Below are 11,081 nucleotides of genomic sequence, written 5' to 3'. Positions count from 1 at the left end.
GGAGGTCCTTGTGCCCCGCCAGCTGAGAGGAGGGAAACGGGATGGGTCATCTTTAGGCAGAGTTTCAGCCATCCCCTGAGTTTGAAGAGGAGCTGTGCTGTACATAGGAAATGTAATGGTTCTATAATTTGCTCCGTTTAGGTGTTAGGGTAGGTTAGGGTAGGTTAGGGTATGTTAGGTTTAATTAGGTTAGGTTAGGTTAGGTTAGGTTAGGTTAGGTTAGGTTAGGTTAGGTGTCTGTTAGGTTCAATTTAAAGCTCTGTTGTTTTTGTTTCTGAAAAAGATGTAAGTTTTCAAAAAATTAGGAAATATAGGGATTAACTTTTAAGAACTTTAGAATGTAGATAGCTTAGGTAATAGAGGATTGTTTAGCTTAGAAGAGAGTGTTGTTAATTTAGGGAAGATCTGAGGTATCTTTTAAGTTGAAATGAAAGAATTGTCATAATAAGAACTAAGCTGTGAGAGGAAAAGCTGGGCTGCAGCAGAGCTGGACCCTGCAGGCACTGCAAGCTGTTGGCCTGAACAGGCCACCTGCGGGACAGAACGATGAAGATTGAGAAGTAGAGAGGGGATACTTTGTTTCATCCCGAGTGACAATAAAAGTCTAAACGATCCAGAGTGTTGTAAGACTCTCTTCCTTGCCATGCTGTAGCTAAGGGGACAGTCCCTTTCAGAGGTAGGCAGCTTTGCTTACCTTAAGTGTGCAATGCCCGTGGGAAGCTGAGAGACTTCTGAGTCATGAACAGCAGGGAATGAGCTCACATTCAGGACAACACTTGGAGGCTGATGTGCTGTCCTTGCTGGACCTCTTGTCTTGAAGATGTCAGGGTGATCGGCAGGAATCAGCCTTTTGGTCCCACCCTCCTCTCACTATGTCGCCTGTGCGATGGAATGGCATTCTCACAGCGGCTTCTGGCCCTTCCTCCCTGCTTCTCCTTTCCCCCCTTTTCACCCCAGACCTCCAGGCACCCTCTGGGCCAGCCTCATCCCCACGGGTGTGTGGAACGACCAGAGCCCCCTGCAGAGCCCCATTCCCACTCTGCTGCCTCCTTGGCCTTTCCTCACATCTGGGCCAGCCTGCAGTTGCCAGGTGTTGGACACACACACAGACACAGCACACCACACCTGTCAGTGACCAACTTGATGGAGGAGCCCCTGCTCACCACCCCGGCCCTTTTACCACCAAGCTGTGGCTCCATTTCAACTCCATCTGCTGGGATGCCCACAGGGAGGGACTGCTCAGGGAATGGATGCTCCTTGAATATTGCCCACAGGCCTGGTTTCCACGCTTCCCCATTCCTCCTACCCCTAAGGCTGCCTCAGCCTTCTAAACACAATTTTTTCTTACTCTAATGGCTTCCTACGCTTTACTTAACGTGAGCACCACTACACAGTTTTGATTGCCTTTATTCTAGAATTAATAAACATAAGTTGGAAGTACTGCTAGATTTTCCCAAGTAAGACTTGAAGCAACTGCAAAAAGTAGAGAAGCTTTCTGTGCAGCTTTTCAGTTCATTGCAAGTCTCCTTCCTCTTCACTCAGTTTCAGCAGATCTGTTGATTTTCCTTTGCTCTCAGCTTTTAAGCTTCATCACTTGTCTATAGATCGGTGAAAAACCCTGTCAACGCGATGCAAATTTACTGTACTTTGTGTTTTTCCTCTTCTGGAAAAGCTGAGGCTCATGTGTTCTTCTTCTGTGATCTAGACTTTGATTCCCATCCTGGCTCTGGCTAAGAGCAGAACAAATGTTATTTCTTAACTGCTAAAAAGATCTGCTAGCAAAGGTCGCAGTTAGAGCTAAGCATGATGCTTCTCTCCCTGCATTGAATACACATCTTTGTGTCTAGGCTCGCTGATTGCCAGCAGCTCCTGGAAGCTACTGCCAAGGACAAAAGTCGTCACTATTGCTGGTTTTGACACGGAATATTATTTTTTGGTAGGATTTTGATCTACATCTACAGTGATCTGGATCTTTGGCACAAAGTGCCTTCAAGCAACATTTCCAAGCATCGTGGGCAATGAAGTCCAGATACTAATGAGTTGTGGTTTGTTTTAACTCTGTGTAACATACGGTACAATATCCCAAAACACATGATTTTTGAGGGATTCAGGCATTTAAAACTTAGGCTTATTCTTGTCAACCCTTTTCCTTCTTCCCTTCTGAAATCTGCATGTCCAAGTGCTAATTTCTTTCTCAGTTTGTTGAAAAGGTACCTGCCAGAGAATACTTTGTTCTTGACCCAGAGATGGGGCAACTGTCACCGTTAGGCCGGACGTGGCATACACACGTGATCAAGGTCCAAGAAGAAAAAGCTTTTATTTTATTCTGTGTGTTCTCCGGCTTATATAGTCTTAACAAAGCGTGATCTCAATTCATTCACTACATCACAATAACTTATTATATCCATTGGTGCAAAGAAATTAACGTCACCAGAATGAGCAAAAGTTTTACAGAAATTTAATAAGGCAGGTATACACATCTACTTAGGCACCTAGTCTAGCTTACAAAAATTCTCCTGTATCTTTTCTAATGGGTTTCCATGCTGGCAGCCTTGTCTTCTTCCTTGCTATGGATACCCTTGGAAATCATCATTATATCTTCTATTAACTCAGCTTTGCTTGCAGGCCAGCTTTCAAGCCCCTCCATAGGTCAGCATGCACCTGCATGCTCAAGAAGCAACTGCAGCCTATAATAGTCCTGGAAATTTGTTCTCTTTGCCTCTTTTGCCCCCTAAATGTCATTGAAGAAGTTAGGATGCTTTTCAGAACCAGCTAGGATGCCACCTAGAAGAAGCAGACTTGCTTTCAGTCAAAGCTTTTGAGACCAAAAGTCATGTTTGCTTGGGTTCCTTGGGTGCCACTTGGCTTGGTGCATTTTCTGAGTTCCCGTGCCTTCCCCAGGCAGCCTTGAGCACTGCCTTATGGGCTGGCCGGACATTTTCTGCTGCTTTATGAGTGAGGAGAGCATCCCAGGCTTTTCTTTCGCATCAGCTGGACAGAGGGTTGGCTTGCTGAGCACAAGAGAGCCGCAGAGCAGCTGCTATTGTGAGCTCAAGGCAGTGGTGCCACGTCACAGTGCTGCCAGCACAGCGTTGTCCCGGTGCGCGCGAGGCCTGGTCGTCCAGAGCAGCTCTTCCGCTCGCTCCCTGCAGGAGGATCCTCGTGCCCAAGGAGTTCTCAGCAGACGGCCTGCACCCCGAGAGGAATCTTGCTTTTCCCTTGGGTGGCATTCAGCGTGCAAACCCACACAGCGCTGCCAAAATGATGGGGCAAGTCTGTGCCGCGGTTTGCACCGTCTTTTCCGTCGTCTATTCTGGCTACTACCTGACCCAGCTGACTCGTAAGTAAAGGTTTCTCCTGGGACTGGCATCACCCGGCTTCTGCTTCACTCTGCTCTTTATGCTGCACCAGTGACCCAGTTTCTTTGGGAACAAAATGGCCATGAAGATGCCACCGCTTTGCTCAATGTCCTGCCAGCGGCATCAGCTAAAAAGGGGGCATCTGTACTGAGTGCTGGGTGCAGAGCATTTGCAGTGCAACCTGCAGCGGTTGCCTTCCCTCCCCGGGAGACTGCGTGGCAGCGGAGTCTGTCATTTCCTCAGCTTGCTGCTTCAAGCAAGACAAGATGCAAATTGCAGACTCTAGGAGAGATCCGCAGAAGTACTTCTGCCAACACAGTGGTTCTCTGCAGGAGTGAAGGAAAGCGCCTTTCGCTCCAAATTCTGCCCCTTAGAGGCCTTGGCTGCGGGACTTGACCCTTTGATGGTGTGCCCAGACTGCCATTCCCTTGGCAATGCAGCAGAAACTCCAATGCAGGGAGGGTTTGCTGCTGAGCGCAGCAGCTGTTCCCGGGCTGCTTCAGCAGGGAGCTGCCACAGCGAATGGGGCCCTTGGTGGAAGCTTTGCTGGGCTATCATCTTCAGCCAACGGATGGGAATTAGGGCATGCCATTTAAAAGAATTGATATCTAAGATGCAGGAAAGAGAAGAGGAAAATGCTGCTTGAGCTGTTGGGCACAACAGAAGCGCAAACTTTTGAAGAGCAGCGGGCATTTCCACCACTGTCTTTCTATTTCTCTCTTGGCAAAAGAGGCCCAAATGTAGCCAGAGCCTACTATAGCGTCCTTGTTGCTCTCTTGCTAGCTGTGGGAAAGAGCTGTTGCTCCTGGAGGCACGTTGGCAAAGGGAAATGCTCTGTGTGTGGACTGCCTTGTGCTGGGAGAGTCGCCAGCACAAGCACTTTTCTAAGGGCCTCTGGTTCCTTTTCCCTTGCTCGCTGCAGGTCACCTGACACGCGGATGGAGACAAGCCTGTCCTGTGGTGAGTGGCAAAGGAAGCTGTGATGTTGCTGGCGTGTGACAATTAAGCAGCAATTCTGCCAGCTTGGCCGCTTGCACTTGAGTGGGGAGTGCCAGTGTGGGAGGCTGAAAGAAAGGCCAACTGCCCGGTGGCATCAGCAGTAGCAAAGGGAGCAAATCAGCACTCGATTGCTGATTTTCCAGCCAAGAGCCTTTCGGGAGATGAAAGGCAGATGGGACGGCTCCAAGGCGTCTTGCTGCTTGTAGCCAGCAGGGAAGCTCAAATGCACAGCAAGATGGAGGAGCACCTCATTCAACCATCTTCCATGCGTTTTTGTGACTCAGACTCCCGCGTGTATCAAAGTCTATGATTTCCCCTACTTCTGGGTCCTTTCCCAGCTCAGTAGAAAGCAGCTCCTAAGGAATTGGCTTTTGCCCTTCTCTCTCACTTCTGTCTGTCTGCAGGGCTCAACAGCAGGGTCAGCAGCTCCTCTGGCTGCCTCTGTCATCGAGGAAGAAGATGAAGAGGAGCAAAGGAACACCAAGCCTCAAGCTGCTGTCCCTCCACAGCCTGAACTTGCAGAGCCGGTAAGAGGCAGCTGAGCTTGGCACTGCCTTTGGGGCAGGGCCAGGCTTCCCCTTTTGGAGCAGCCCTTGTTGCTCGTGGCTGAAGATGCTGGCAGCTCTGTGCCTGCCATGACGTAGTGCTGCTTCAGGCAAGCCGGGGAGCCCTGGCCAGTGCCTTCTGATGTTTGACATTTAAGCTGGCATGCTGAGAGGGCCCGAGAATGTCTCTTGGCATCAGACAAGAGGCAGCATTCCACGATTCCCAGCACAGGAGCCATCCCCTTGTGCCCATTGTCAGCACAGGCTGCCTGTGGTCAGCGGACAGAGTGGCCCAAAGACGCAGTTGACAGCCTTGCAGGGGATCTGGGAGACCCTGACCCCTGGAAGGGACCTGCCCGCTCCATGGACTAATTAGCTTCAGGCTGGGCTTCACTTCCAGCCGCTCAGAGCAGAGTTTGGAGAGGAGAATCCTCAGCAGCCCTGCATTGTAAAGGGCGGGGGGGTCTGGGCGGGGCTGGATGGGAGTTCCAAAGGGCTCCTCCCTAAAGGCTGCCATAGAGAGGGGAAATCCGGGAAACTGATCAGAGAAGGGACACGCCCCGGGCTTCTGAGTAGATGGTTGCATGCCAGCTCCGGGGTGTTTTCATTGGCCAGGAGAAGACAGGAGGAGGAAAGCAACAAGGCTCTGGGCCATGCTCTGGTCTCTTTCTGGATCTTGGCAGCCCCAGCGATACCTTGATGCCAGTGTCTAGCAGAAAAGCTGAAAACGTGGAGCATGGAAGTGGCCAAGAGGGGCTGGATCCAAGCAGCCTTTGCACTTTTCCCAAATCTGCTGCTGAGAAGGGGACATGGCTGACAGCATCTTCCGAAGGCCTTGCTTTTGCCGTGCGCTCTGCGGGGCATCTGTGCCAGCCACCCTTGTGACGGGCAACCCTTTCTTGTCCCAGCTCCAGACCGGCTCTGCCATTGAACCTGGTGCCGCTGGACCAGCATGGCCTGCAGCAGCCAGCTCGCCCCCCGCTGCCGGCACTTCCTGCAGCAGCGCAGCCCAGCCGCCCGAGATGAGGGAGGAGCAGGGCCTGAAGACACTGAGTACGTCCACTGCATTTCTTGTCTGCCAGAGCAGCGTGTTGTGTGCGTGTGTGGGTGTAGGCTGCGCCAGAGGTTGGCCCTCGGTCTCAGAGGCACTTAGGCCTCTGTGCAGAAGCTGTTGTTGTGCTCTGAGGCAGCGCGGCAGCGCTCAGGGAGTCCCTGCTGCCTGTGAGAGCGGCTGGGCCTGCCTTGGCTCTGCCTGGGCTGCCTTCTGTGCCAAAGAGAAAAGCGGAGCTTGTTTCTGCTTGAGCAGAAGGCTGGCACCTAGCAAGTGACTAGGCCCCAGGGAGCTCTCTGGCCCCAGCTCTTTTATGGCTCTCCTTCTTACTCCCCCTCTGGCTCAGACACTTTGGGACCCGCGCTGGCCCTGCCAGTGATGGTGGGTGTGAGTGCAGAGGCTGCAAAGGCCCTTGCTTACCTCTTAGGGGCCCTTTCTTAAGGGTTCGCCATTTTTGCTTATGGCATGCGTTTCTGTGCTTGAAAGAAATAAAGGCCTTCTTGGAAAGGCCACCTGATGAAAGGTGGAGAAGATGGCCCTCCCACTTGTTGCTCTCAGCAGCTGGAAGCCAAGGGACCGCAAAGGGCCCACAGCTGCGGGCAGTGGGGCTGCCTCTGGGACGGTCTGGGCAGTGGCGTCTCTGTGTGCGAGTGAGCGCCCTGCACTGCTTTTGTCTTTCAGGGAGCCTTGTGAGTCTGGGCCAGCCAATGAGCAAATACACGGGACTTGAAGAACTCGGACGAGGGTAAGCGTGACATCAGCTGATTTTACAAAAGTGTGAGCCAGGTCTTTGGCCAGTGCAATATCAAGCATGAAGTTAGGCAAGCTCCAAGCGTGGTCAGACTCTGGCTTTACCTCCTGTCACCTGCCAGGACTGTTCGGTCACAGCAATCCCAACGCCTCATCAACAACAAGTTGTTGCTGGCAGTGTTTTGCTTGAAGCAATGAGGAGCAGGAGCTGGGAAACCTTCTGCCCCTGCAGCTTTCTGGCCTGAAAGAGCACCTTGCCATCCAAGAAATGTCAGATTCTCAAAGATGGTGTTGTGTCCTCAATTGTTCTCACATTTTTGCCACACACATGCATGCACTGGCACAAGGAGAGCGTTCTCCTTAGGTTCGGAAATGACCTGGCTGGGCATGTGCCTTGGAGATTTCCAGTGGCCCTTGGTCTTCATGCTGCACCTTAGTGTTCCATTGGACAGCCTGCCCCGCAAGGCAGAGGGCTCACGGGCTGACGTGCTGTTGGCCGGAGAGACGTCGCAGCCAGGCATTTCCTAAGGAAGGGGTCCAGGCAGCCTGGGCAGATGTGCGGCCTGGGCTTGCTTTCACTGCCAAGGGATAAAGGGCTCTTTCTGCTGCTGTTTGCTTTCTAGGGGGTTTGGAGCTGTTTATAAAGCCCTTGACACCAGCAGCGGACAACAGGTAAAGTGCTAGCAGCTCCATGCCATTTTGCACCTCTGGAGCGCTTTCCCCGCTGCTGTGAGCTCTGCCTGGAGGTTTGGGTGGCTGCTCCATGTCTGCTTCAGAGGCTGTTCCTCTGAAGTACAGTCTAGGCTCAGGGTGTAGAATGCTTTTGGGATGGCTTTTGCTGCTTCTGCTAAGCTCTGCTGTCTCTTGACAAGGCACTTTGGCCCAGCCCGCTGCCTCATTGCAGCAGCACTGGCTGCGTGCTCCTTGTGATCTCCAGCAGGCTGCGTCTTCTCAAGGGAACGGTGGCCAATGTCTTTCAGGTGGCAATCAAGATCATGTCACTCAAGGAGGAGATGTCCGAGGAGCTGGCTGCCAACGAAATCCTGGCCATGAGGGACAACAGGAATCCCAATATTGTTACCTACTTAGACAGGTTGGCATATTCTGGTGTCAATGTAGCTTTAGCTTGTGCAAGCCAGAAGAGACAATGCCCTTTGGTCACTGGCAGAGAACGGAGCTGGTGAAGATTTCTCTGCTGGTCTCCAGAGCGTGGCAGGAGGTGGAGCTGGTGTTCAATGATCTCTTGTGGCACACGTAGCTCGGAGAGCAGTTGCAAAATGCTGGCTCAGGCCCTGGGTGACTGAGGCTGTGCCTATTGCTGTCTCTCCATGCGGTGGTTTTCTTCTTCCAGCTACCTGGTGGATGCGGAGCTCTGGTTGGCCATGGAGTTCATGGACGGCGGCACCTTGTTTGATGTGCTCAGGGCAGTGTACCTGGAGGAAGGACAGATAGGCGCTGTCTGTCGGGAGGTGAGGGATCCCGCTGCTGCTTCCCCAGGCCTGCCCAGGATGCTGCTTGTCTCCTGGAGGTTAAGGAGAGCCGAGATTTCTTGTTCTCAGCTTTCCTTCGCTGCTGCTGCTGCAGTCACGCCACACAGCAGAAGAAAGAGCATGGGAAGTCAAGTGCCTGCCAATCTCAATGCACGCCTTAGGCTCTGTTCTCGCACTCTTCCATGCTGTCTGTGCTCTGGCGCTGGTGCTCACTCCCTGGCTTGGTTTCACTTGCTTCCTCTTCTCACTTTTGCCTGGGAATGTTTGCCTGGAGCCTGTCTTTGTGCCCTACATTGCTTGCCACTGGAAGGCAGGATGCAGGTGGCAGAATTTCAAGCGAAGGGCATAGAGCTGTCCTCAGCTTCAAAGGATAGCATTGCAGCCCGGATGGCGACGCATTCTGGAACAGCTCCAAGGTGCTGCTTCCTCCTCTGCTGCCACTAGGCGTCCCCAAAAATCTTTGCTGTGCCGCCTCCCAGCCAAAGGTGACGCGCTTCCTACCGAAGGCCAATGGAACTTTTGGAGGCCGAGATGCCTTCGCTTGGAAATCTAGAAAAAACTACCAAGAGAGTTGAAGCAGCAAGCTCTTCTTTGTGCCAGCACCGTGATGCTGCGCCCTAGCTCACAATTCCCTGAGAAAGCTGTCAATCCCGCTGAGCTCTTTCCTTGCTGGTGGGATGAAATCAGATCCTGCACGTCACATTGACTTTCCCTCCCTCCTTTTCTCTTCCAGTGCCTGCAAGGACTGCATTTCCTTCATTCCCGCCAAGTCATCCACAGAGACATCAAAAGCGGCAACGTTCTTGTGGGCATGGATGGATCTGTCAAGTTGGGTGGGTATCCCTGCTGGGCTGCAGCATTTCCAGCATATGTGTGGGGTGGCATTTTGGTGGCTGCCACTTGGCCAGAAGCGCCGCTTGGCCAGTGCGTGAATCGTCAGGGTGCCTTTCAAGTGGCCGATGCCTTATTTGCCTGGCTGCAGCCACGTGGAAGGAGAGCTCAGCTGCCTTTTCAGCTAGATTCAGCATGGCCGTGTCAGGCTGGCGTGGGCAGTCCTTTTGGCTGCTTTGCCAGTGGTAGCTGGCTTTGACAGGCTTTGTTCTTGTCCTCAGGTGACTTTGGCCTCTGTGCTCAGCTCAGCCCTGGGCACAGCAAGCGCAGCTCCAGCGTCGGCACTCCCAGCTGGATGGCGCCGGAGGTGGTGAGAGGAGAAGCCTACGGCCCCAAAGTGGACATCTGGTCTCTGGGGATCATGGGGCTGGAAATGGTGGAAGGGGAAGCTCCTTACCAGCGGGAAGCCCGTCTCAGGGTAAGGCGCAGCTTAGCGAGAGGGCTGTGTGTGGAGAGAGCTGTGTGTGGCTAGCAAAGGAGCAGGTGGAGTGTCCTCTTGCATCCATGTGCTGTAGGTTTTTGAACTGATTGAAAGCAACGGGCCCCCAAAACTGCAGAACCCCAGGCACCACTCGGCTCTCCTGCGTGACTTCCTCCGCTGCTGCCTGCAGGCAGACGAGGACAGGCGCTGGTCTGCCAAGGAACTCCTGCAGGTAAGAAAAAGCAAAGGGGCAAAAAGCCCTGTCTGCTGAGGACACCTGCAGGGAGGGATGAGGAGGAGTGTGGGCCACGTGGCTGAGACAGCTGCCAGGACAGGAAGGCGCAGGGGGACCTGCTGCCCTCAGTGCTCTTTCTGTGTCTTCCTGGTAGCCAAGGAATCCTGCTTGAGCCCGTGAGGATGTCATCCTGAAAATAAGGCTTCCTATCTTTGTTCTTTTTCCTCCGGGCAGCATCCGTTTGTCACCTCGGGCGATCCTGCCTCCAGCCTGGCTGCTCTCATCATCTCAGCCAAGCAAGTGCAGGAAGACAGGAGAGGAGAAGCCTGCGCCTGAGGAGGTCCTTGTGCCCCGCCAGCTGAGAGGAGGGAAACGGGATGGGTCATCTTTAGGCAGAGTTTCAGCCATCCCCTGAGTTTGAAGAGGAGCTGTGCTGTACATAGGAAATGTAATGGTTCTATAATTTGCTGTGTTTAGGTGTTAGGGTAGGTTAGGGTATGTTAGGTTAAGTTAGGTTAGGTTAGGTTAGGTTAGGTTAGGTCAGGTGTCTGTTAGGTTCAGTTTGAAGCTCTGTTGTTTTTTCTCAAAAAGATGTAAGTTTAAAAACATTAGGAAATATAGGGGTCGACTTTTAAGAGTTTTAGAATGTAGATAGCTTAGGTAATAGAGGATTGTTTAGCTTAGAAGAGAGTGTTGTTAATTTAGGGAAGATCTGAGGTATCTTTTAAGTTGAAATGAAAGAATTGTCATAATAAGAACTAAGCTGTGAGAGGAAAAGCTGGGCTGCAGCAGAGCTGGACCCTGCAGGCACTGCAAGCTGTTGGCCTGAACAGGCCACCTGCGGGACAGAACGATGAAGATTGAGAAGTAGAGAGGGGATACTTTGTTTCATCCCGAGTGACAATAAAAGTCTAAACGATCCAGAGTGTTGTAAGACTCTCTTCCTTGCCATGCTGTAGCTAAGGGGACAGTCCCTTTCAGAGGTAGGCAGCTTTGCTTACCTTAAGTGTGCAATGCCCGTGGGAAGCTGAGAGACTTCTGAGTCATGAACAGCAGGGAATGAGCTCACATTCAGGACAACACTTGGAGGCTGATGTGCTGTCCTTGCTGGACCTCTTGTCTTGAAGATGTCAGGGTGATCGGCAGGAATCAGCCTTTTGGTCCCACCCTCCTCTCACTATGTCGCCTGTGCGATGGAATGGCATTCTCACAGCGGCTTCTGGCCCTTCCTCCCTGCTTCTCCTTTCCCCCCTTTTCACCCCAGACCTCCAGGCACCCTCTGGGCCAGCCTCATCCCCACGGGTGTGTGGAACGACCAGAGCCCCCTTCAGAGCCCCATT

The 11,081-nt window shown here is 52.5% G+C and overlaps 1 protein-coding gene across 1 annotated transcript; it reads left to right on the top strand.

Annotated features, from left to right (window-relative positions):
* Nucleotides 1-5,712: 5,712 nt before the first annotated feature.
* LOC141727258 (serine/threonine-protein kinase PAK 3-like) lies at nucleotides 5,713-10,077 on the top strand. The gene is made up of 9 exons (XM_074533619.1): nucleotides 5,713-5,956; nucleotides 6,636-6,699; nucleotides 7,328-7,376; nucleotides 7,685-7,797; nucleotides 8,056-8,173; nucleotides 8,928-9,027; nucleotides 9,307-9,503; nucleotides 9,601-9,756; nucleotides 9,976-10,077. The coding sequence occupies exons 1-9, from the start codon at nucleotides 5,713-5,715 to the stop codon at nucleotides 10,075-10,077; spliced, it is 1,143 nt and encodes a 380-aa protein (XP_074389720.1).
* The last annotated feature ends 1,004 nt before the right edge of the window (nucleotides 10,078-11,081 follow it).

The sequence above is a fragment of the Zonotrichia albicollis genome, chromosome Z, assembly GCF_047830755.1.
Source record: "Zonotrichia albicollis isolate bZonAlb1 chromosome Z, bZonAlb1.hap1, whole genome shotgun sequence".
NCBI classification, from domain to species: domain Eukaryota; kingdom Metazoa; phylum Chordata; class Aves; order Passeriformes; family Passerellidae; genus Zonotrichia; species Zonotrichia albicollis.
Note: the sequence above shows the minus strand (reverse complement) of the source record. Positions and strands in the feature narration are given on the sequence as shown.

Excerpts from the sequence above, each read along its gene's own strand:
- LOC141727258 (XM_074533619.1), top strand. The coding sequence starts at position 5,713 with ATGGCTGACAGCATCTTCCGAAGGCCTTGCTTTTGCCGTGCGCTCTGC. Across the intron at positions 5,957-6,635 it reads GCAGGGCCTGAAGACACTGA|GGAGCCTTGTGAGTCTGGGC; the intron begins GTACGTCCACTG and ends TTTGTCTTTCAG. Across the intron at positions 9,028-9,306 it reads GGATGGATCTGTCAAGTTGG|GTGACTTTGGCCTCTGTGCT; the intron begins GTGGGTATCCCT and ends TCTTGTCCTCAG.